This window comes from Ursus maritimus, unplaced genomic scaffold (assembly GCF_017311325.1).
Source record: "Ursus maritimus isolate PB19 unplaced genomic scaffold, ASM1731132v1 scaffold_9, whole genome shotgun sequence".
NCBI classification, from domain to species: domain Eukaryota; kingdom Metazoa; phylum Chordata; class Mammalia; order Carnivora; family Ursidae; genus Ursus; species Ursus maritimus.
In genome coordinates, this window is record NW_024427107.1 from 60,965,549 (window position 1) to 60,991,116 (window position 25,568).

Below are 25,568 nucleotides of genomic sequence, written 5' to 3' on the forward strand. Positions count from 1 at the left end.
CAATCCTAGAAAGAAAGAACAATTATTATCATTCCTATCTTACAAACAGAGAAAGAAACTGAGGCACAGACCAGCCAGGTAAATTATCTAAGATCTAAGAATTCCAGCCCAGGTAGTCTGTTGGGAGAGGTGTTTTATCACAGAAGCTATTCAGCTTGCACCAAAATGCTGTCACAACTACATAGTCATCTAGGGTCAAAACCTGGAATCATACTTATATAATCACTACCCCAGCCTTCCACAGCCATCCAGAGCTCCAAGGAAAGCAAATCATCTTTTATCTCCAACCTCCTCTTTCCATGCCCAGTGCCACTCTGCTAGTTCCAGACCTCATTATCTCTCCCTGCGCTGCTACGCAAACACTGTAACTACATTACTTATCCTCCGTCACCTTCTTCTGTAACCAAGCATAACTTTTTGAAGAAAATGTTCCTAAATATGGCCCTGATCATGCAGTTCCTTGTTAATAGATAGATGATAGATGATAGATACATATAGATATATTCATAGATATATTTTTAAAAAACCAATTAAACTCTACAGTTTGGCATTTATATTCTGCCAAGGGTTGGTGGCTGTGGTCCACTTTTCCAACCTTATTTCCCATTACCTTGCTCTGTTCCAGATAAATTAAGCCACTCCTCATTTCCTGAGCCAGTCCTGAATTTTCCTATCCTTATGCTTTTCTTCCATTATCTCTGTTCAACCCACATCTCCAGGTTTCAAAAATCCCATCCATGCATTATCCAACTTAGTGTTATTTAGTCTTCAGGGCAAGGTGGCTTAGTGAAAAGACAAACAATGAACGTGGAATGATTCGTCTTCCCAACACTCACTCCCCAACCTCCATTACTCGCATGTTCTCACAGCAACTAATTTCATCTTCCTTTATGCTCCCATGTTACTTTGCCTATCTTCATGGACAGAAATGATCACATTCTGCCTTATGTGGGAGTTATTTTTTTACTTCATTTTCCTACTAGGTTATAAAATCCTTGGAAATACAAAACATCTTACTCATTTTTGATTCATGCCATGAAGTATAAAAAATCATCACTTAATGAATTAGACATTATGAACATCCACGCTGTCAAGTGCAACACACTTCTGTGGTCACACCTCTCCTAAAAGTCTATATTATTTGCTGCTGGGAATTCATAAATTGGGTAGGAGAGGCTGTACAAGCTTTTGTGGACTCTGAGATATTATTTGGGAATAGGGACTTGTCCAAAAAAGAATCTTTTCTTCCTTCGGGAGCAATCATTTAAAGTTATTTAGGACTTTGCCTATATTCAAGTGATATTATTTCCCTTCTCTGTGCTCACCTGGCCACCAGCATTTATGAGTTGGGTCCACTGTCATCCAATATGGAACACTCCTGAGAGACGTTTGGGTAACTCGATGTCCAGTCGTTATGTGTGTGCCTTTGTCTCTGACACAAATTCCTGGTCCAAAGGATTCTGGTCCATGGAGCAGAACTGGTTATACCCTACCTGGCTGTTATAAGCCGTAGAGAAGTCACATAGAAAAAACTGCTCAGGGCCACTTTCCTCAGCTGGGGTAGGCACGGGTAATGCTGGTGCCTGGGGGCTGGTATTGTGGCATGTACCTAAAGGTTGACAGACTCCATTCCAGTTCAAAACCTTTCTTTTTTTCTCAAGTAGGCTCCATGCCCAGCGTGGAGCCCAACGCAGGACCCGACCTCACAACCCTGAGATCAAGACCTGAGCTGAGATCAAGAGCTGGATGCTTAACCAACTGAACCACGTAGGCACCCCCCAGTTCAAAAACTTTTTTAAGAAATTATTTCGGTTTCAAAGAGCCCATTTCCCTGTAAGGAGGTCATTTAGCAGTGGAGGAAATTAACTTATTTCTCACATTTTTAGTCAATTTCTAGCTCCAATTTCTTTTTACTTAATCTTCTGGATTTTTGTTGTGTGTAAGAAATGCACTAAAAAATAAATTTTAAATATGTGGGCAATAGGAAGATGTTTCCAAAGGGGATAACACTAAACATTATGTATTTGATATTTCACCTCCTGTCGCTGCTTCGTCTCTGTCCCTCGTCGTTTCCAGAAAAGCAAGAACAGAAGAGATCTGTCAGAGAAGCAGGAGGGTGTGATTGAAATTAGCCATAGACTTGTACACCTGGAAGAGCTGGCTAGCCTAACGTATCGTGGGAATGACCTTGTGTTCTGCCGGCTCCCTGGGGCCCCAGGAAAGGGACATATGAAGGAACTGTAGAAAAAAGCAACCAAATCATTAAAAAGCTGTGAGGCTGATCTATGAGGCACATTCCCAGAGCTAAGTATATGTGGCTTCACTAAATAACGACTGAGTGAAGAGGCAATCAATGTCTATGAGCTTATGGAGAATGTAATCACTGAGGAGAGAAGAGGGATAGAGTTGTCCTGGAGGTGATAACATCATAGTCACTACTTTTTCTTTGTTTCATTTTTAATATGGGGTTCTGTGCTTTATATTTCTCTTGCCTGCTATAGAAATCAGTGCCAATATATTTTTAAAATCTTTTTTATTTTTTTTTTTAATACAGTACATCCCTGGTTTTTGATGTAAACTTCGATGATTCTTTAGTTGCGTGTAACACCCAGTGCACCATGCAATACGTGCCCTCCCCACTCTTTTTTAAAACTGAAGAAAATGAAACATCAACAATGGAAACTTCTATAAAATTTTAGTGTTATAAAATGTAAGGAGTTCTGTACATGTACTCTGGGTAGGAGTATTGACTAATGAGTAATAAGAATGTAAATCAGGGACACCTTGGTGGCTCAGTCAGTTAAGTGTCCAACTCATGATTTCGGCTCAGGTCACGATCTCAGGGTCGTGAGTTTGAGCCCCACGTGGGGCTCTGCGCTCAGCATGGAGACTGCTTAAGATTCTCTCTCTCTCTCCCTCCAGCCCTCTCCCTGCTTGCTCTCTCTCTCTCTCAAAATAAATAAGATCTTTAAAATGTATATATATGAATCAATTAACAGCCTATCTGAGATAGAGAAGGAGCAAGGAGTCTCTGGTGTCACATCTGGAGTGAGGGAAAGGGAAGAGAGAAAGAAATGAAATGAAATGAAATGAAATGAAATGAAATGAAATGAAATAATGAAATGAAATGAAATGAAATGAAATGAAATGAAATGAAATGAAATGAAGAGGTGAATCCACCAAAGTACTTGGGCCTCATAACCAAGAGGAGCTGCCACCTTGGTTGGCAGCCAAGAGCAGCAACTCATGAAGAGTTTCTAATGTGATGTCCCTTGACTTCCTCAGACATCTCAACTGACACAGGGCTTATTTCCAACAGGAGGAAGTCACCAGCCTGTATGCTGTCCTTTAGGCTCATAGCACCAAGAAAGACTGAGGGAAGGTGCATGTCGGACGCAGATGGTGATGGCAGATAGCTGTGGCTGAGGAACAACACGTCCAGTTCCTTCTTTCCTTGACTTGTGCAGAGCAGTAACAAGGGACAAAACGTAAAGGGAGGTTTGCAGTATCTCAAAAGGTCCAAGAACAACTGACCACTTGTCCATTCCTGGGGGCGTTATGGAAACTATGACGTGCTCCCTCTTCTCAAGGGCTCCTGGGCAGGAGAGGGAGACAAGCACAGATACAGTCACATCATTGTTATTCAATGAGTTCAGAGAGATAGACGGGAACAGCACCCGTGCCAGGCCAACAGAAAGGACAAAAATCTATCCCAGCATGGAGGATTTGACAGAAGATGTCCTGGAGACAGCAAAGCATGACCTGATTATCATCAGATGCCTTCACTTTCAGTTTCCAATTGTTTTAATGTGGAGATCCTCATCCAGGAGCACTTAAGCAGACAGTAGAGTGGGTATGTACTGTTTTGCCTGTCACACATGCTTTCTTCTTAAAGAATCATCCCTTCGTTCCCAGGGAACTGTTCATTCACCCCATTCCAACTGTGTGGCATTAGCTAATCCCCATTCCTCATCTTTCTTGCCTCCTTCAATTAACCCAGGGTGAGCTCATCTAACTCCTGGAACTTTCCAAATTGAGCCAAGGGAGAGGGACATTCCTTCTGCAGTGATAAGGTCACAATGTAAGAGGTTAGGGAGACCTTAAGGTTGACACTTCCCTTATATGGGAGAAGCTGGTCTGTGGTAAGACAGAGTAAAGCTGACACCCAGAAGAGAAATGAAAAGAGATGGGGGGATGGACTCTTGATAGCTCCCAGGCCCTGATGCTAGTAGCCTCTGAGGCCTAGTACCACTTTTCCCATCAGTTATCTGTGAAATCCCACAGCATCCCTCCAGAAGCCCTCTTGCTGAAGCCAGTTCCTCTGGTTTCTATCGCTTGCAATCAAGAGGCTCATGCCAGCTCTGACTTATTGACATCTTCATCCTTACCTTGAATTCACATTTCTCCTCTCATCTTCCCTCTTCCCAGGAAGAGTCAGCCCAGCCTCAATGCTGCCGATTTCTCCTTATTCTGGCTATTCATACTTTGAAAACCTGGCCAAGATTCTTGCTTCCCCATTAGCTATGCTTCTAGTTGTTCCGTATCTGTAGGTTTCCCAAAGCCGGCCCCCATTTCAGAATACAATAAAATGCTGTCTTCCAAGAGCCCTCACCAGAGAATCCAACTGAGTAGGTGAGGGGTGGGGCTGAAGAATCCGTGTTTTTAAAAAAATACACCCTGGTTGATTCTGATGTGCAATCTAGTGGAAGCATCACTGGGCCAGATGACCCAAGAAGCTAGTCAACTTGAAGAGTGTGTGAGGGTCCCAGACATGGCACAGATTAGCTGTTCCATTTCTTGTCAAGCTGTGAGTACTGCTGAGTCTGGTTTACCCCAAAGAAAGCAGAATTATTGCCGCCTTGGGAATACAGAATAGCAGTTTCAAGAGGCTCAGAGAACTCTCCTGAAGGGGCTTGGGTGCCTTCAGCCTGGGGAACAGGCATTGCAAGGGCAGCCCTGGCCCCTTCCACAAGCTGCCTTTGCTTTCCTTCATGCTGGAGACGGATGATGTAGAGGAAATGTGTTTCTTTTTCAAGTCTAGAGTTACATCACAAGACTGTATACTTTTTCTCATAAGGTGTCTTTCCACTGAGCCTATCCTCAGAGGAGCTGGGCATAGTTATCCCAGAGGCAGCAGCAAAGTTGAAGGAGAGAAATTTTCTTTTAATCCATCAAGCAATATCACCTCTGGAGCAGTAAAAGTGCTCTCATTCTCATGAAAGATGACAATTGCTTCAAAGCGGCCATTTTTTAAACATGGATGCCAGGTGAGAGAGAGATTTGCTGTTCTGGAGGGGTCAGCCAAGTAAAGCAAATGCGTCCTCGCTCCGTACCTAATTCACTGAGGTTTGGACAGTGGCTGACAGTGGCTAACCTGCCTCACTAAGTCTCAGAGACTCTTGGATTTTGACATGGGCTGATTTACGTGAGGTGTCATACAACAGGTGTTTCAAGGCTTTTTTTCTATCAGGCAGAAAGCTTGTATTTACCTCAGGCTCTTATGTTTTATTTTATTATGTTTTAATTTTCTTTCTTTCAAGCCTGCGGAATCGGGAGGAGGGGGCTTAAGAATCAGTGGGGGCTTGGAATGATTAGAATCAAAGGAAGTTTTTGCCATTTGGCCAACAGCATCCTTCATCCTAACGCTGCGATGCTATGCTTTGCTTTTGTCTTCTCTTTTCTTTCCTTGCTTTTTTCCCTCCACTTTTCTTTCTTTCCTCTTTCTGCTTCCCTCCCTCCCCTCCCCTCAACACATTCAAAGAGTGCCCTAAACGGTGACAAACTTGCATGTGCTTCCCTTATGACTAAACCCCTGGGCCTTTCGCCAACCCCCCACAGATGGCCCCAAACTGCAGGCACCCCTCGAGGAGAGCCCCACGTTCGCAGCCCCGCTTGGAGCGGCCAGCGCGCGGCGCGGTGGGGAGCGCCGGTGTATCGGTCCTGGGGGAAGGCAAAGCAGCTTCCAGGAGGAAACGGGCGTTTCCTTCCCACGCGCTCGAGCGAGCCCTGGGTCCCGGCCGCGCGACTCCACCCTGCCCCTCCCGGCGCTCCGGGAAAAGCCAGTCGCCACACACAGGCACACGCAGGCCCCAGGGCCGCGCCCTAAGGAGAGCTGCACCCACGGCCAATTGCCATGGCAACCCCGGGGTTCGTTCCATTCCCCACCCAGCCGGTCCCCCCCACTTCCTCCCTGCCCTGCAGCCAACCGGCTTGAGCGCGTCCCGCGAGCGCGCTATAAAACCTAAGCCGGTGCGGCCGGGGAACAGAGGCGGGCGCCCGACCTGCAGCAGGGCGAGCGGGGCGGATCTGCGGCGCCCAGTCTTGTTTCTGAAGGCGAGAGGGAAAAGCCTGATCATGCAGAGTGTGCAGAGTCCGCCCAAGCGGTGCATTGGCCTGGCCTTCCTGCTGCTCCACGTCCTGGGACAGGTGAGCGGCGCACCCCTCCGGTGCCTCTGGTTACTTTGCCCTCCAGGGCGGCCCTTGCTCGGGGCCCGGGTCGCTCCGCCTTCGATCGTCCCTGCTGAGAGCTTTGTCTTTCTTGTCCCGCCCGCGCCAGGTCGCTGCCACCCAGCGCTGTCCCACCCAGTGTCCGGCCCGGTGTCCCAAGACGCCGCCAACCTGCGCCCCCGGGGTGCGAGCGGTGCTGGACGACTGTTCCTGCTGTCTGGTGTGCGCCCGCCAGCGCGGCGAGAGCTGCTCCCTGCTGGAGCCGTGCGAGGAGAGCCGCGGCCTCTTCTGCGACCGCAGAGCGGACCCCAGCGCGGGAACCGGCATCTGCATGGGTAATCCGGCCCCCTGTGTCGCCTGGCCTCCGCTCCCGCCTGCTGCCCCTTTCCTCTCCTTCTCCCCTTCCCTGAGGGTAACATGCAAATAATAATAACGGGAATGGTGCAGCAGGTGATGTTTGTGGAGCGCTTACTGTGCTCCAGGCATGGTCTTGGGGAGGGGTGGGGGTGGGGGGTGCTTGCAGCTTTGGGGAGCGCCAGAAGCCAGAGGAAACCCGCCCGCAAAAGGTGAGAAGCATTCATCACTTGCCTCCTTAGAGTGGAATCTAGATAGCCTTGCCAGGGAGCAGGGCAGAGTTTAGGGCCAGTGAAATCATTTCCTTTGGACATTTCCAAGGGGATGCTTGGAGGTGATGGAATCTTGGGCTTAATCACAAGCTCACAGTTCCCCCACTTGCCGCCCAACAGGTTTGTTTTCACACCTGTAATGGACCTATTGAGCTAAAGCAGCTTTTGGTTTCGTGGGACGACTATGTAACCCCAGTCTGGGCTGTGAATAGAATAAAATGCAGGCAACCAACCAATTCAGGCTGGTGAAACTGATTGGGGATCATTTTTCCACGTGGTGCGCCATTTAGTTGGAGGCTGCCCCTGCCTCCCCTGATAAGAGGGCTTGCAATAGCCTTTTACTTTCTTCTCTAAGTTAGTGATGATTTATTGTGCTGGAATGCCAAGGAATCCTAGCACCCTTCCCGATTTGACCAGTTAACCTATTTGGAGAATATGAAGTGCACCTTTTCCTTTCTAATGCTAAGCTGCTGGAGTAGGAGAATCTAAGGAGGTTCTAGCAAAATGACGTTATCATTGGGGAGCAACAGCCGTGGCCCCTTGGGAGTGTCACTTCTTGGTGGTGCGCCCCCTGTCTCATCTGTGAAATAAATGGCAGGATTGGATGGTCTTCAAGTTTTCTTCTTGCTCTGGGAGGCCTCCATGAGGAATCTCTCTGCCAGAGAGAGAGAAGAAACAGATCACTTCAACGAGAAAAAGGAAGACCTGGGGTTTGCGTGTAGCCTCTTTAACTTTTCCACTACACTCTGTTCTTGATTTTTCTCTCTGCCCTTCCCTCTCTGCCTTGCTTCCCCAATGCTCTAGCGGTAGAAGGAGACAACTGTGTGTTTGACGGGGTCATTTACCAAAGCGGGGAGACCTTCCAGCCAAGCTGCAAATACCAGTGTGCCTGCAGAGATGGGCAGATTGGCTGTGTGCCCCGCTGCGGAGAGGACCTGCTCCTGCCCCAGCCCGACTGCCCAGCTCCGAGAAAAGTTGAAGTGCCCGGGGAGTGCTGTGAAAAGTGGGTCTGTGACTCAAATGAGAAGGGGGATTTGGGAGGCCTCGCCCTGCCAGGTAAGAAACTCTGAGAGCGCTCACCCCTCAGGATAAATGCAGGCAGGAAGCACGTGTGCTCTTTTGGATTTGCCCTGAGAAAAAGTGGCCTCAGTGTCTGGCCATGCAGTTGTGGATTCCAGATGGCCCGCTGAGATCGAACACACCGCGTGTGCAAACCCTAGCCAAGTTACTGAGGTATGCACACGGTTTCTCCTAAAGAGCATCTGCTGTATTCAGTGGTTCTTTGGAGCAAGGGGGCTGATTCTGTCTTATTGCAGGACTACTGTTTCTATTTTGGTCCACCCCCACGTGACCCTTACGAACATCACAGAGATAAAAGGAAAAAAAAAATCACTCTTTTCCAGACTCTGTGTATTACCTATGTGCTCTCAAGACCAGCCTTCCTAAAGAACACTGCTTTTCCCTGGGCAGGTGTCGCAGAGAAATGCCACCTTTCCAGATGCTGTAGGAAGGGTCGAGGATCTTTGTTTTGCTTTTCTTTTTGTTTTGTCTTCTAAAAGAGATAGTTTAAAAAAAAATTCAAGAGCCAGTAGAGAATATTTTAGAAGCCATGAATCAGCCGGACTATTTATGCTGGCGGTACGCAGAGCTTTACAGCTTTTCTGAGGTCAGAAATTATCAGCCATGCCTTACAGATAGGAAAACTGCCATGTAGAACTGCCCCAAGCTGTACATAGTAAGTGTCGAGACAGAAATTTTTGTAGGCAAAGTCCAAGTGTCTATATCCCAATAATTCAAACAACCAGTTTCACTCTCTAGAATGAAGTCAGCTTTCGTCACTATTTTGAGTCAGTACCTTCTAATTGCTCATCCAATTAAAATTTCATCATGATCCTTTTTCTGTATGAAATCATACGTTGAAAACACTACTGCTTATGGAATAGTTGTTGATGCTATCCTGTTCTACGTTCTTCACACTGCTAGGCTTCTTAAAGACAGGTTCTCCTAAACATCTTCAGGACAAGTGGACAGGCATTCCGCAAATCTTTCTTTAAGATCTAGAATGTGCCAGCAAAATGCCACCTTTTTAGGTGTTATAAATACAGAGATCCAGTTCTGGCCCCGAGAGCACCTGAGTTTAGTAGGTACAGAATTGAATGAGACCCTCTTTCCGACGGTGGTTGAAAGGATCATTCGGCAACCCCACGTCTTACTCAATCTGGCCGCCTTTCTTGGTCGACCCCATAGCCTACAGGACAGAAGCCACGCTAGGAGTTGCAGTCTCTGACTCCAGCGTCAACTGCATTGAACAGACCACAGAGTGGAGTGCGTGTTCCAAGAGCTGTGGCATGGGTTTTTCCACCCGGGTCACCAACAGGAATCCACAGTGTGAAATGGTGAAGCAGACTCGGCTCTGCATGGTGCGGCCCTGTGAACAAGAACACAAGCAGCCGGCAGATAAGGTAGGAGCCTGGAGGCAGCCTCCCATCCCAGAGGAGGGAGCTTTGCCTCATGGGCGTCCGGGCTCTAAAAATCACTGTGACACTCGCAGACTCAGAGGTCAGCTCTAGCTGGGAGTGAACCCCAGAGAAAAGGCAGGGAGGTTCCTGTGATGAGGGAGTTTACCTTCTTTTTTTTTTCTCTCTCTCTTTCTCTCTCTCATGTATTGAAAAATCCCAAGCAACTCACAGCAGATGCACAGGTAGAGGGAAGAGCTGGCCACTCTAATAGTGTCCCCAGCTGAGCCGGTCTGGCAAACCTCATTCCATTCCTGGAAAAACACTGGCTGCTCAGTCACCAAGCGCAGTTCATTTTAAAGAGGTCACTTCTGACCTCAGTTTTAGGCTCGATCTGTAGGAAGCACAGGGTAGAAGTTGTATCTTCCTCACTCAACCCTCGGTCCCCAACATCCTACCCAGTCCCTATTGTGCGCTTGATAAACAATTGTTGATGAATAAATGAATGGTTGTCTGGGAATTATTTTCACGATTTAAAAGAGTCTAGTGGGACCAGTACATTTGCCAGCATAAGGCGATACGTGCCAAATAAAATAGCACATTTCTTTCCTTTTTCGCTGGATGTGAATCAACTCAGTGTGTCAACACTGACTATAAGGCTTGCAGATCAGAAGCTCTGATTGGTTCCTGATGACATCACAGGCCTTGTTACCGGAGCCCTAGATCAGATAAATGCAATACGCAAATTGAACCATTGTATGGAAATTTGTACAAACCTAAGGCCAAGATCATGTTTAACAATGGAAGATTTACATATCTCCCCCCTGAGGCAATAGCACCTAAGGCTTAAGGGTGTGACTCTGGAGCCAGACAACCGAAGTCCTGGTGTACCACACCAACTAGCTGTGGGATCTGGATGGATTTTCTTAACCTCAGCCTCAATCCCTTACCCCATACAATGAGGCCATTGACAGTACATACCTCCAAGTTGTCCTGTGGATTAAATAGAATGAATTCACAAAGTGGCTGGGCAGAGATGACTCTCTCAGCATTACGCATCGTTTCTATTTGTTGCGAAAATACGTCTCCAGTAGTCATATTAGTTATATGGCTCCATGGCTTTATGACTTTTGGGCGTCCGTCCTAATTTATGTTTCTTCCACCAATTTTGAAAGAACACATAGAAACATCCCCAAAATTATGTGCTAGAAGCTGCACCTTCCCACACTTGGGGGAATTCCAGCATACATGTGGCATAGTTATGTGGGTTCACCCGCAAAGCCACCTCTCTCTGTCTCTCTTTCCCTATGTCTCTGTTCCCATCGCCTGTCTGTTTTTCTCTGCTTCTCTCTCTTTCTCTCTCTGTGTCTCACACACACAGATGTTGCTGACCTTGTACCTTTTTGTGGACATTGGCAAGAATATCGGCTACACATTAAATATGAAGAAGGAAGAAACAAGGGGCCTTTAATATTGTCAAGGACACACCTACTTCTTTATTAAAGAAGGCTTTTCCATGTCATGCCTCCAAAATTTTGCCTTTTCTATTGTTTCTTTTGCCAGAATTTTTATATTCGTTTGTGTAACTTGCACCCAGTTTTTTATGGGGATTTTTATTTAAGATACATACATTTCATAAGGATTCCAAAATTTATTTGGAATCTAGGGAAATACTAGCATAATAATCATTACTTCCTAACACCAAGAGATGCTTAAATATGAGCCAGTGCTTCTCAAAGTGTGGCTCCCCAGACCAACAGCATCATCTAAGAACCTGTTAGAAATGCAAATTATTGGGGCCCACATCAGACCTACTGAATCAGAAACTCTGGGTGTAAGGCCCAACAATCTGTGTTTTGGCAGACTTTCTAGAAGATTCTGATGTAAAGTTTGAAAGCCACTAATTTAAGAGAATCCCAAGCCTTATCACTCCACAGCTCTGGGCTGTACCTAGGAAAGTGAAAAGCAGAGGAGAATTATGGCAAATTATTAGGTGAAGAAATCTAAGTGGGAAATAAACATAGAGTCAGTGTTGAGCTGAATTATCAATGTGAGGGTCCCTCATCAACCATTACTAATGGCATATTGAATAAATTCTCCATTTACCCTGCCTTCGTGGAAAATAACCTTGAATCCTATTGTCTTAGATATTCCTGATGTTATAGTATAATAGAAGGCATGGGCCTGTGTCAGACATTCCATAACTAGAAGTTTCTGGTGACTTTAGGCCTTTGAGACTCCATTTACTCATCTGTAAAACTTGCACAGTTGTTCCTTCCATGAATAATTGATCCTTGCAGGAGTGAATGTTGTTAATAATGTTAAATGAGTTAATGTTTGAAAAGTATTTGAAACATTAGGAGGTGTGCAATGTTACCAGCTATATTCCCTTCCTCTTTATAATGCCTAAGAATGCATTGTTCCAGTGCCTTGAAAAAATAACTTTCTTTATATACACTTTCAACCTCATGCTTATCGCCACAAGGTCTAAAGACAGTTGTGTACCATTAGGCATGGTTTCCACATTCTAGGCAGGAAAGACAATGAATGCAGGAAGCAATAAAGAGCTGTACCTGTCTGAAGAGCAAAGGGTTTCCCAGAATCCCTTGGTCTATGTATCATTGGCCAGAATTTGATCACAAAGCCATTCCAAGCTCCCAGATATTCTGGAGAAGCAAATACTAGTAGCTGACCAAATTGCCCAAATGCAATAATGTCATGTTAGCAAAGAAGAAAGAACAATGGATAGGGGGTAGGCAGCTAGCAATTTATTCCATATCCCTAAAACGGTCCCTCAGAGGAATGGTAGCCATTCCATGAATCTCTCATTTTCTCCTTTCTTAGAAAGGAAAGAAGTGTCTCCGCACCACAAAGTCACTGAAAGCCATCCACTTGCAGTTCAAGAACTGCACCAGCCTGCACACCTACAAGCCGAGGTTCTGTGGCGTCTGTAGTGATGGCCGCTGCTGCACCCCCCACAACACCAAAACCATCCAGGTGGAGTTCCAGTGCTCCCCAGGGCAGATCATCAAGAAACCAGTGATGGTCATCGGGACCTGCACCTGTCACAGCAACTGTCCTCATAACCATGAGACCTTCCTCCAAGAGTTAAAACCAAACACCAGCAGAGGGGAAATGTAACATGTAATCCTTGAGAGGCATACCTACAGAGAAAACTGTAGCTACCCACCATCGAGTGAATATAAGAAAAATTAGGAAGAATTATTATTTTACCCCTGAGTCCTATGTATTTTCTGTGGTCATATGAGGTCAGTTATATCTGTCTTTTTTTTTTTTTAAATGAAAGATATGATTAACTGTAAACTTGAAATCAAGGTAAGCTCAGGATAGTACTTAGGGATGACTTACTTTTCTGTGGTATTGACTACAAATGAAAATCTGTATAAATTTGAGAAATCGGCTACATGTTTTACTGTGCAGACTATCACGTTACACTCATCTTATTTTGTTATACACTACTGCAATATCAAGAAAACGTCACTGTCAGGAATGTCACAGTGAAGTTCAATATCATACTGAACATATTGTCATACGAATATTTTGCCATATAGTGAGGCTTGACTTGAGTCTCTGTTGACCTCTCTTTTTGAATGGCTCAACTCTGAACTCCCAAGTTCAAGATGTGAGGAAATGTGTAGCCCGTCAGTTTGAAATCCAGAAACTATTAGTCTTCCGTTGCGTTGCACACTAGGAAACAAGCTGTATCTACAGAAAGGGAACGTTTGTTAGTTAAGTGAACTGGTGTGATAAACTTGCTCTATTGCAGACAAGTTGACTCCTTTCCAAAGAAAGAAGCTAAACAGAAAACTCCCCCCTAACATAGAGATGACTAGGCCTCTAGCCATACATTTTTATATGCTGGAGGCTTTGGGGGCTCACCGCTTTTTCATCCAGAAGAAGCAGAACATATCAGCAGAGATTTTCTTCATCTTACTGATGAGTAAACTGGGGCCCAAAGCACCTGATTACAACCTTTAATGACTTTCAAGTGTGCTGGTCATAGATTTTGAGAAAGAAGAACAAAATCAACATGACTGTGGTGGTAAAAAAGCACAAATTTTATGGGAGTTCAGAATTATTGTAGACATGCCCAAAACTTATCCTTGGGCCCTAATTATGCAAACTCATGAACAAGATATATGTGTATACATATGTGTATCTAATTTGTCAGGCTATAACATAGGCTGCAAACTTAAATGTATACATTCTTTTAATGTCACCACATGTGTTCAGCTTTTCTCCTTTAAAGTATTTATATATAAGTTATACATTTTTTAAAATATTCTTTTTACTTTCTGTACTTGTCAGACATCACTAAATAAACATGATTTTATCAATGTGTGACTGCCATTACTTATGTGCTTATGAGTTGCTTACTGAAAATATAAATAATGGATGGATCTAGAGGGTATAATGCTAAGTGAAAGAAGTCAGACAGGGAAAGACAAATGCCATATGGTTTCACTCATATGTGGAATTTAAGAAACAAAATGAAGAAAAAAGGACAAATGAAAGAAAGCAGACTCTTAAATACAGAGAACAAACTGGTGGTTTTCAGTGGGGAGGTGAGCAGGGAGTGGGTGAAATAGAGAGAGGCAAGTAAGAGTACACTTCTCTTGATGAGCACTGAGTAATGTACAGAATTGCTGTCTCATTATATAGTACACCTGAAACTAATATACCACTATATGTTGTTTATACTTCCATATAAAAAGGAAAATAGAAATAAAATTAAAATATACAAATTAAATCAGACACCAAGCAACAGCATCTATTGAAAGCAAAGCAGATATTTTTAGATGAGCTTACAATTTCTTATCAGAAGAGAAACAAAGACAGTTCTGAGTTAGGTGATCTCTATTGCCAAGGTCTCAGATAGTCTCCACACTGTTTACTCAAGCCAACATCTCGAGCCCTGATATGTTTTCCTGGACAACCAGCTAGACACATCTATGTATTAAAAACTGAATGTGGGCCAAGCAAAACGTGCCTCCCAGGCTTCAAATTGCTCTCCATCCTCCCAATTACCCAGCTTAAACCACCAACATTATCTTGATCAACCTACTTTTACTATGTGCCTAGAAAAGCATATTTCTGTCAATGCAGAGCCCAGCAGTGAACAGGGCTGCCATATGGGCAGTGTGAGGGTCAAAGTTAATATAATCTTTATGTTAAAGTTTCTGACTGATGCAGTGGGTCTATAGTTCTTCCATAGTTTAAAAAAATCTTATCTCCAACTTCATTTCCCCTACGTGCAGCCTCCTGCCCAGCCCATGTATTTAACAAGTTTCTATTTGTCCCTTAAGATTAATTGGAAAGCCAATTTGATTTCTAGAGTTTAATCAAAGGACATTGTTAAGGACAGCTAACATTTGTTGCACACTTTTTTGTGCTGAGCACGTTACCCTCATTAACAGCATTTAATTTGCCCAATGGCCCTGTGAAGTAAGCACTCCTCCCCATTTTACACATGTGGAAACTTAAAAATTTTTAAGTGGTTAAAAGAAACCAGTGGATCTAGGACTCAAAGTCCTTTTGTTTCTAATTTAGGCTATCACGTGAATCCATGCAAAGATAATCTCTCTGTGAGGCTGTTCAGTCCAATATTGTCCACAATGGCAAAGCGGGAACATCCAAAGGTCCAATGATGTATATTTGGCTAGATAAATCCCAGTACAGCCATTATGATGAAGAGCAAAGCGATCTTTAGAATGAAAATGTAAGAAAATACTTACCTCCCACGAAAAGTATAGAACTGTGAAAAAAAAATGATTTGTCTTTGTTCAAAAGTATCTGTGAACACAAATGTAAAGAGAACTAGGAGACAATACACACTAAAATATTATAGTGTTATGCCAAGTTGGGCCTTTTTGTTGTTGTTTGTGATTTCTTTACCTTTTTCTTTTCTATTCTTTTCTTTTTAACTGAGAACATACTACCTATAAAGCAGGGGGATAAAAGGGTAAGGCTCAATTCAAGTAGCACTTGGAGCAAAGTTGCCCTCATACCTCTGCTCATTCATGTTGAGTTGGCTGCGCCTTCCAGCCTCCGAAACACTTGCTAATTCATTCATTTTGTTCATTCAAAAAACACTTACTGACCGCTTCTGGGTGTCTAGCATTGTTTTAAATTCTGAGAAAATAAAACAAGCAATAAAATAAACAAGTCACCTCTCCTTCCTGGAATTTATACTCTCTCTGTTGGCATTAGCAGGCAAAAAGCAAGTAAATGATCAATGAAGAAGAATATCGAATAGTGATAAATAAACCCTATGAGGATCATTAAACAGGGCAATCTAATAGAGAATTTCTTGGTGGCCAACTGAGCTGGAGGTGGTCAAGGAAGCTCTTTCTGAAGAGGTCACATTTCATCTTAGATCTGAATGACCAGGATTAGGAGAAAGAATCTTCCGGGCAGAAGTAACAGCTAATGCAAAAAACCTAGTGTCAGGAATAAGCTTGGAACTTCATTAGAGAAGATCTATATGGCTTGAGTGTGAAAGGGGAGGTGGGGATGACGGAGGGCTTGCCCCACAGTACTTTACAACCCATACTTCAAATTCCATTACATTAAGCATCTTGAGGCCAACATCTTAATCTTCTTTGTATCTGCCCCAGTATCTGGCACACAGTAAGACTTCACTATATACCTGTTGAATAAATGAATGAATGAATGAATGAATGAATGAACGAACAAATGAATGGATAAAATGAATGAATGGACAACAGATAGAACGTTCTTTGAAATAAATGTTAGGCTTTTAAACTATCATTTTCGTTATCACTGTCACTTGGAGAGCAATTCCCCCACTCTCAGACCCACACAAACACACACACATGCATGCATGCAGTCCTGAAATGATAACTAAAGACATTTGAAAAAATGTGATCTGATCTATAAATATCTGTTAGGTCTAGAACGTTCTGGCAAGGAAAGCAGCATTTACTGAGCAGGGCTGAGGGCTGCAGAAAGTGTGCAGGTTTGGGAGTTATTCAAGCCCAGATTTGAATACCAGGCCTACTCTTTCCCAGCTGTGGGATATTGAGCAATTTGTACATACTCTCTGAGCCTCAGTTTCCACACCTATAAGAGGAGACCATAATGTTGATAGAGTGACCAACCACCTTCGTTTGTCCGGAACTGGGAAGATTTCTGAGACTGGGGACTTTCAGTAAGATTGGACAGTCCCAGGAAAACGGGGCCGAATTGGTTACCTTAAGTATCAACCACACATTGTTGTAAGATAATATGTGTTCATAAGCACTTGACTGTGCCAGACACATAGTAGGCCAGCAAATGACAGCTATTATAATAAGTATCCAGTAGAGCCGAGCTCTGCCCCTTATTCTCTGTTTGTCGTGTTCAAAGGTAGACATTACTGACCTCATTTTTACAGGGAAATATGGAGAGTATAAAGGAAGCTAATTGCCTATTAAGGACACAGTAAATGAAGGAGCTGGGGTTCAAACTCAGGGTCTGCCTGAGCTCAGAGCCAAAGCTCTTTCCTTTCCTCAGAGCCACAGCCGTGAGGCCAAGGATATTTTCAGCAACCAAAACAATTCCACAGTTTTCATTTTTGTGCTATTTTCCCAAACTATAAATGTTCTCTTTTAGAAACAGCATTGCAAAGTAGTGAGATTGTTGAGATCATTCTGTGAATGTGAAATTTTGAAAGCACTTAATTGCTTTTTAGTGATAAGGCACACTCCATTGAAAATTATTTGGGACTTCTTCTTCCACTTCACAAGGATTCAGTTCAAGAATGTGGCAAGGACGCCTTTACACAAGGAAATAATTTGTCACATTCATATCTGTGCTTGATGAGATTATCAATAGAACTTTCGACTGGATTTTCTTCTAGGATCTTCCTGTAGGTACACATTGTCAGGCTTCTGCATGACGGGTTTCAATCCAAAATGCTCAATATCATAAATCAAATTATCAAAGCAGTATGTCCTTCTGGCTGTGTGCTATCGAGCTCAGTTTGAAGATTCATTATGGTTGGAAACGTATTCATCTTAACCACACTGCATGGTTCTCGCCGGCAGTGCTATGCTGTCTGGACCACAGAGGGTTCACCGAATTCAATTACCACTTCAATAACACTACTGGCACTTGCTGAACTCTGCATAATGACGAATTCTCTGTAGCCATCCAGCTGAGGACTGTGAATTACTGTTACATTAAGCCAGCTGTTCTGGGGATAATGAGGAGGTGCTAAGGGTAAGGATGTCACTGTTGTACCATTCTTCCTAAAGGATGTGTATCTCTCCTTAGGACAAGAAATTGAAAGTCTGAATTTCAGCCCGGGGAGCTCTACAAAAGAAGACATAGTTCCGTTCAAATGGCAGAATTTCACAGAATGAACTGACCACCGGCTCTACTGGAAGGAGCCTGGAAATAAATGTTTTATGACCCAAGAAGAGGATGTTGCTTGGACTTATATTTTATTAGCAAAATCTGAGAAGCAGGCTTTGCTTGTAGCAGAGGTTCAGAAGTCTGGAAGAGGTTACAAAGTTCTTTGTGTGGGTTAAATAAGGGTCAGTCTGCTCCAAACGGACCCAGACTTGTCCTGCTGAAGCAAGGCCACCCACCAAATCCTTGGAGGACCTTGGCCACTAAATGCAAATTCTAGTTCCTCTAAAAATGTCTAAATCTCAGCAGTGAGAATCTTCCCTGATACTTTGCAGAGTATCTCAGGCCCCAGAAAAAAAAGGACAAAGACTACAAGTGTCCTGTTGGGTAGGCCCTGTCAGCTCCCCAAGCTCCATATCCTTGTTCGAGAATCTACTTTAAGGGGCGCCTGGGTGGCACAGCAGTTGAACGTCTGCCTTGGGCTCAGAGCATGATCCCGGCGTTCTGGGATCGAGCCCCACATCAGGCTCCTCCGTTATGAGCCTGCTTCTTCCTCTCCCACTCCCCCTGCTTGTGTTCCCTCTCTAGCTGGCTGTCTCTATCTCTGTCGAATAAATAAATAAAATGTTAAAAAAAAAAAGAATCTACTTTAAGTTCATCTTCTCTGAGAAGACTTCTTCACTGGCACCCTTTTTCCACCACCAGAACTAACCAAGTCCTCCTTTGTGCTCACCTGCTTCTTGTAACAATTGCTATCACAGCAGCTAAAACACCCCACCTCTGTTATTAGTTTTCAAGTCTGTCCTCCACTAGACTCTAAGCTCTATGAGGGCAGAGACCTTGTCTGGTTTTCTCACCACTGCTTCTCACTGTGCTTCTCACACTTTTCCGTCACATTACTCCAAGCAGCTAAGCATAACGAACACCTACAATAGAAATCCAGCATTTCAGGCCAAAGTTTCTGTGGCATGCTACATTTTTCAATTAAAAATTCAGGTATGTTATACACAAGTAATGAATCATGGAACTTTACATCAAAAACTAGGGATGTACTGTATGGTGACTAACATAATATAATAAAAAATTATTATTAAAAAAAATTAAAAAATAAAAGTCAAAAAAATTTCAGGTAAATCTTGACTTCTCTTTACTATATTCATGTTTGTTAAATATAAAAAAATAGCATTTAAAATTTTTAATTGGGTAGTGCATTCAACTTTTCCAATCCAAATCTTCAAGTAAAATTGATGCCCCAGAATGATGTACAATGTCTACACTGAAGTTCCATATCTCCTTGCGTACTTCACGTAGTCAAATTAGCAGTAACAACAATAATTTCCAATTTTATCTCATTTTGGATGCCATCAATTATAAGATGTATTATTAATTCGTGTAGCAAAAAGAAATAAAAATTATGCCAATTCACTTAGGACACACCATCAATTGTGAGATTGATTTATCTCACTTTCATAAATATGAAACATGTTAAATGTCGATTGTAGATTATATACAATTTAAAAAGAAGATTTTTTAGTAAGGGACAAAGTAGAGGAAAAAGAGAAATAATATTTACAAGATTATTAAGTACCAGGCAATAAGCAAAGTGCTTTACATAAATTAGCACATTTACTTTAGTCCTTATAAAAATCCTATGAGTTGAGTACTGTTACATCTCAAAATTACAGATGAGGAAAACAAAGCTTTGGGGAGATAAATAGCTTACACAGGATCATAAATCTATTATGTGACAAAACCTGGATCTAAACCCTCACATTCAGGGGTGCCTGGGTGGCACAGCGGTTAAGCGTCTGCCTTCGGCTCAGGGTGTGATCCCAGTGTTATGGGATCGAGCCCCACATCAGGCTCCTCCGCTATGAGCCTGCCTCTTCCTCTCCCACTCCCCCTGCTTGTGTTCCCTCTCTCGCTGGCTGTCTCTATCTCTGTCGAATAAATAAATAAAATCTTTAAAAAAAAATAAATAAAAAAAATAAATAAACCCTCACATTCAGCATCCAGAATTTACACATTTAATCCCTCTGTGTTATTGTCTATCCTCTGGGAGTTACATATGGTCCAGTTGAGGAAGTAGGTAGTCCATGTTCAAAAGAGTCAAATGGATGAAGAGCTATTACTAAGCTCTGAGAATCTGTGCTCTGGATACTGGTCACCCTAAGGAACTTCCCTGACAGAAGGAAATGGGGGACATATACTGCTCTTGGTGAAAAAAACCCACTGAATTTGGGTAACAATTCTGAGACCAAGAACTGTCGGGAATGTGGTCCTGAGCTTTTCACCAACCACTGGAATGAAGGCAAGAGTTTCTTCTTTTATGTGTTAATAAATTAAGTAATTAATCAATTCAACAAGTATGGATTCATCATCTACCACTTTCCAAGTAATGTCTTGGAACTGGGAATAAAGCAGAGAACAAGGCAAAAACAGTGCTTGCCCTCAGGAAGCTTATACTCTTTCAGGGGTTGTGTTAGTTTTTCCTCAGACCTCAGTTTTTCATATTAAATTATCAAGTCTTTCTAGCCTTTCCTCTTCTGCTTGCCATTTTGACTAATTTCATGACCATGGGCTCCCTAGAGCTCAGTCCTATATTGGGTGCCCCGCAAATTCCAGAAAGGATTCAGAGAAAGTAATGTCCCAAAACTGAGTCTGAAGCACTCCAGACCCCTGTTCTTATATAAGCCAGTTCCTCATCTGAAGCCTGTTTAGAAGGGAGTCTCTCGTGCCTACTAACTACATACCTGGAAGATTTCATGACACAGAGAGATAAGAGTTTCAGAGGTCTCCCTGTAAGCCCTAATTCATTAAGAGAACTACCTATCCTCCAAGCCTATGTCTAATAGTTTGTTCAGAGGGATCATATGATCTTTTTTCCCTTGGAGGAAGGGCTCAAGTTTTATTGTGTCCAGACTCTTCTTGTTGATATGTCATCTACCTGGATATCCTTCTTTTATTAGCTTCACCTTTTGAAATCTAATCTATTATTAAAGGCCCATAACAAAATGCTATCCACTAAATTTTTCCCAATTTCTCTTCAGGCCTCCCTTACCGCATTCCTCTTCAGCCAAGGCAAAAACATAGAAGCAGAACATATTGGAAAACACTGAACTTGGAAAAAACCATGTTCTACTTGCGTGGCTTCTGGACTTCTATGTCCACAAAACAAGGATATTGAATTCCCCAACTTCTGTGGTCCCACCCATACTGACTTACAGAGCACCTACTGTGTGCCATGCACTTACATATATCATCTTTACAACCTACTATTTCTTCATAACAGTGCTACAAGCTGAGTACTGTTGCTCTATTTTATAGATGAGACGGGTAAGGACTCCAACCCAGGGGCACCCGGCTGTGGAGGCTAGACTGCCTGCAGAATGACTTACCACCAGTCCCAAGGAGCTTGAAATGCCCTTCCTCCTTCTTTTCTCTTTTATCATAACAGGCGTTCTGAAGGCTGAACTCATTACAATAAAAGCACTTCTGGTTTCTGGATTAGAAAATAACAACCATAGCCTTCAGGTTTATCCTGGTTTCTGTAGGCACTGTGGTAATGAAATGAGCAATGCAAATATTAATTAAAACTGTATTTATACAACATCCCTCAAAGTGATAGAGATATGAAGAAGTCAACCAAGAAACCAGCTATAAAGCTACATCCTACCAACCTGATAGCCAAAGTAAACTTGAGCAAGAGGAACAAAGCTGGAGGTATCACAAACCCAGATTTCAAGATATACTGCAAAGCTATATAGTCAAAAGAGTATGGTATTGGCACAAAAACAGGCACATAGATCAACGGAACAGAATAGAAAGCCCAGAAATAAAACAGCACTTATATGGACAATTAATCTACAATGGTGAAGACAAGGATATACAATGGAGAAAAAACAATCTTTTTAATAAATGGTGTTGGAAAAACCGGACAACTACATGCAAAAGAATGAAACTGGACCACTTCTTTATACCATACACAAAAATAAATTCAAAATGAATTGAAGACCTAAATGGGAGACCTGAAACTCCTAGAAGAAAACAGAAGCAGTAAGCTCTTTGATATTGGCCTTAGCAACATTTTCCTAGATATATCTCCTCAGGCAAAGGAAACAAAACCAAAAATAAACTATTGGGACTCCACCAAAATGAAAAGCTTCTACACAGTGAAGGAAACCATCAACAAAATGAAAAGGCAACCTACTGAATGGGAAAAGATGTTTACAAATGACATGCCTGATAAAGCATTAATATCCAAAATTCATAAAGAATTTATACAACTCAACACCAAAAACCCCACAAATTATCCAATTTAAAAAATGGGTAGAAGACCTGAATAACCTTTTTTCCAAGAAAGACAAAGATGGCCAACACACACATGAAAGGACGCTCGACATCACTCATCATCAGAGGAAAGCAAATCAGAGCCAAAATGAGATAGCACCTTACAGCTGTCAGAATGACTAGAATCAAAAAGACAAGAGATAACAAGTGTTGGCCAGGATGCAGAGAAAAAGGAAACCTTGTGCACTGTTGGTGATGCACACTGATACAACCACTGTGGAAAATAGTATGAGGGTTCCTCAAAAAATTGAGAAATAGAATTACCATATAATCCAGTAATTCCACTACTGGGTATTTACCCAAAGAAAACAAAAACACTAATCTGAAAAGATATATGCACCCCTGTGTTTATTGCAGCATTATTTGTAATAGCCAAGATACAAAAGCAACCCAAGTGTCCACTGAAAATGAATGAATAAAGAAGATGTGATACATATATGTACAATGGAGTATTACTCAGTCATAAAAAATAATGAGATCTTGCCATTTGCAACAGCATGGATGGACTTAGAGGGTATTATGCTAAGTGAAATAAGTCAGACAGAGAAAGACAAATAGCATATGATTTCACTTACATGTGGAATCTAAAAAATACAACAAATAAACAGAGAACAAACTGTACTCTCTGTTAAATGCAGAGAAAAACTGGAGATTGCCAGAGGGAAGGTGGGGGGGAGGGGTGAGTGAAATAGATAAAAGGGATTAAGAAGTACAAACGACAAATAATAAAATAAATGTCATGGAGATATAAAGCACAACACAGGGAATACAGTCAATACTATTGTAATAATGTTGTATGGTGACGGACGGTGACTATATCATGATGAGCACTGAATAATGTTAGAATTGTTGAATCAAGACATGCACACCTAGGGGCGCCTGGGTGGCACAGCGGTTAAGCGTCTGCCTTGGGCTCAGGGCGTGATCCCGGCGTTCTGGGATCGAGCCCCACATCAGGCTCCTCCGCTATGAGCCTGCTTCTTCCTCTCCCGCTCCCCCTGCTTGTGTTCCCTCTCTCGCTGGCTGTCTCTATCTCTGTCGAACAAATAAATAAAATCTTAAAAAAAAAAGACATGTACACCTGAAACTAATAGAACATTGTACATTAATTATACTTCAATTAAAAAACCAGTTTTTATTTTTTTATAAATAGCTGTAAAAAGAAACTATACCAACCAATCAATGAATTTGACTTGTTTTTTTAAGGGGACCGCTTGCTTTGTCAGGCCGCTCAAAGTATCAAGGTGCATCTATAAAATACAAAGCTGCATAGGCAGAATCATCGAATTCGATGATTTTTTGAAATGAATGATTTCATTCAAACAATTTGCAACCCAAGTTACTCACTAGTTAACACGCTTTCAATATATTGAAAACAATTCATCCGTTTGGTAGGCCTTCACTGACATTTTTATTATAATAATTTTTTATTATGTTATGTTAGTCACCATACAGTACATCCCTCGTTTTTGATGTAAAGTTCCATGATTCATTACTTGCGTATAACACCCAGTGCACCATGCAATACGTGCCCTCCTTACTACCCATCACTAGACCCATTCACTGACATTTTTAAATCAATCTATACTATATATCCAAGAAAAATGCATTAATTAGTTAATACTTTTGTTTAACTGAAGCTTGGGATTGTCTAAGGTCTGACTATATACCTCTTGTCATATTGGATTGTTCATCACAGATACATTCTTACAATGTTGGACACAGATTCTTTAACAGAAAAGCTGAACTTCAAACCACACCAGGAGGTTTCATGCAATACAGATTTCTCAGACTTGGAACAAAAGTAAAGTACGAGTACTATTTCCTAAAGCTCTGCTGTTTAGTGGGCACCTTTTTCTTCCAAGATTTTCTATGGATTTACACATTTCTTCAATCCTATATAAATTAACTGTGGGTTTACAAGGGCCTCAAATTTCATAAGCTGCACACCATTATTTTCTTTTAGTTTTGTGCCTTTCTCTTCTTTGATGAGTGAATAGCTTAGAAAATGTCCAGAGAATATATTTTATTGTATTCTGATGGCGGGAGTGACATTATTTGACTTGGGTGTCCCCTGAACTCTGCAGTCTCACTCTGAAATATATAGTAACAGCCAAGACCCCCTGACTTCTGCTATGAGCCCTCACCCCCACCCTGGCTGGCTAGGTGTATGTAGCGTGTTGTACGGGGGCAGTAAACCCGGGGGCAAATGTGCTCTTATTGATTATATAGAGCTCTTGTAGGCACTTGGCCAAATTTTAAACTACTTATGAATTGTGACTTCTATAGAATAAAAGCCTATTTAGCTGTTCTTTGCCATTTCAGACTCCTCTGCTAGTTGCATGATTTGCTTTTAAGGGAGAGTTGATACATCACAACTCATGAGGAAACTCCTAGAGGAGTAGTAAAAGCGTGCTGATTTGTTTCCAAGCTTTTATGTTTGCCTCCCTCTCTTCTCTCTCTCTCCAACTTACCAGTTTCTTGCCTTATTTTCTTCAAAAGATTTTTGGAAAGTACAAGCACTCCTTAGTCCATTGGTGCACTGGGACGACAGTGAGTAGTAACATCTGCTCTGTGTGCCCACTGATGACCTCTTTTCTAGGCTAAACCATCAAATTGCCTTTATTGAGTTTAGGAAACTATCTTTGGCATCATCCCTAAACTTAAGAGGTGGAAAGCAAACACAGGATAAATCTCTACGTAAGCACACTAAGAAAAAGCCTTTATCCATCCGTAATAGAGTCCACTGAGCCACCTCATGCTCAATCTGAAATTTTCATAGCCATGATTATGGGTCATAGATAACATTTTATGGGCTGTATTTAACCCTCTTCACTCCTCTATGAAATATCAAGCAATAATTCTGCACAAGATGGGTACTCAATAAATGTTGGATAAAAAAAGAAAAAATTGATGAGAGGATGGAAGGATCATTAGAGAGATTAGATGAACGGATAAAGTTATTAATTGATGAGCAAACAAGTAGATAAGCAAACAAATAGAACTGAAACCTTATGACTGTCAATCCCTGACCCTTGAAATAAAAACAATTTACCTTTATAAAATTGATGCTAAAATTCTGGAAAGTCGCATCAGTGATGATCTCAGGAATCTGTCCAAGGTTTACACCTGCCACACCTACTGCTCCATGCTCCCCTTCCTAGTTCACAGCAAAGCTCCTTTTAGTTATATGCCTTAGTTTGGACTGTTCCTGTTGATTCTTGTCCCTAGCCTTAACCTGGCCCAATTTCTGATGTATGTCCTCCAAACATGCTCTCCCTAAATTTGCCTTTTCTGTCTCTTTGAGCCTGGC

General features: G+C 42.4%; 1 protein-coding gene across 1 annotated transcript; it reads left to right on the forward strand.

Moving 5' to 3' along the window:
• The first annotated feature begins 6,264 nt into the window (after positions 1-6,264).
• CCN3 (cellular communication network factor 3) lies at positions 6,265-12,918 on the forward strand. The gene is made up of 5 exons (XM_008689362.2): positions 6,265-6,426; positions 6,557-6,782; positions 7,878-8,129; positions 9,321-9,535; positions 12,374-12,918. Exons 1-5 carry the CDS (start codon positions 6,355-6,357, stop codon positions 12,668-12,670), a joined length of 1,062 nt encoding a protein of 353 aa, XP_008687584.2. The 5' UTR covers positions 6,265-6,354; the 3' UTR covers positions 12,671-12,918.
• Positions 12,919-25,568: the final 12,650 nt, after the last annotated feature.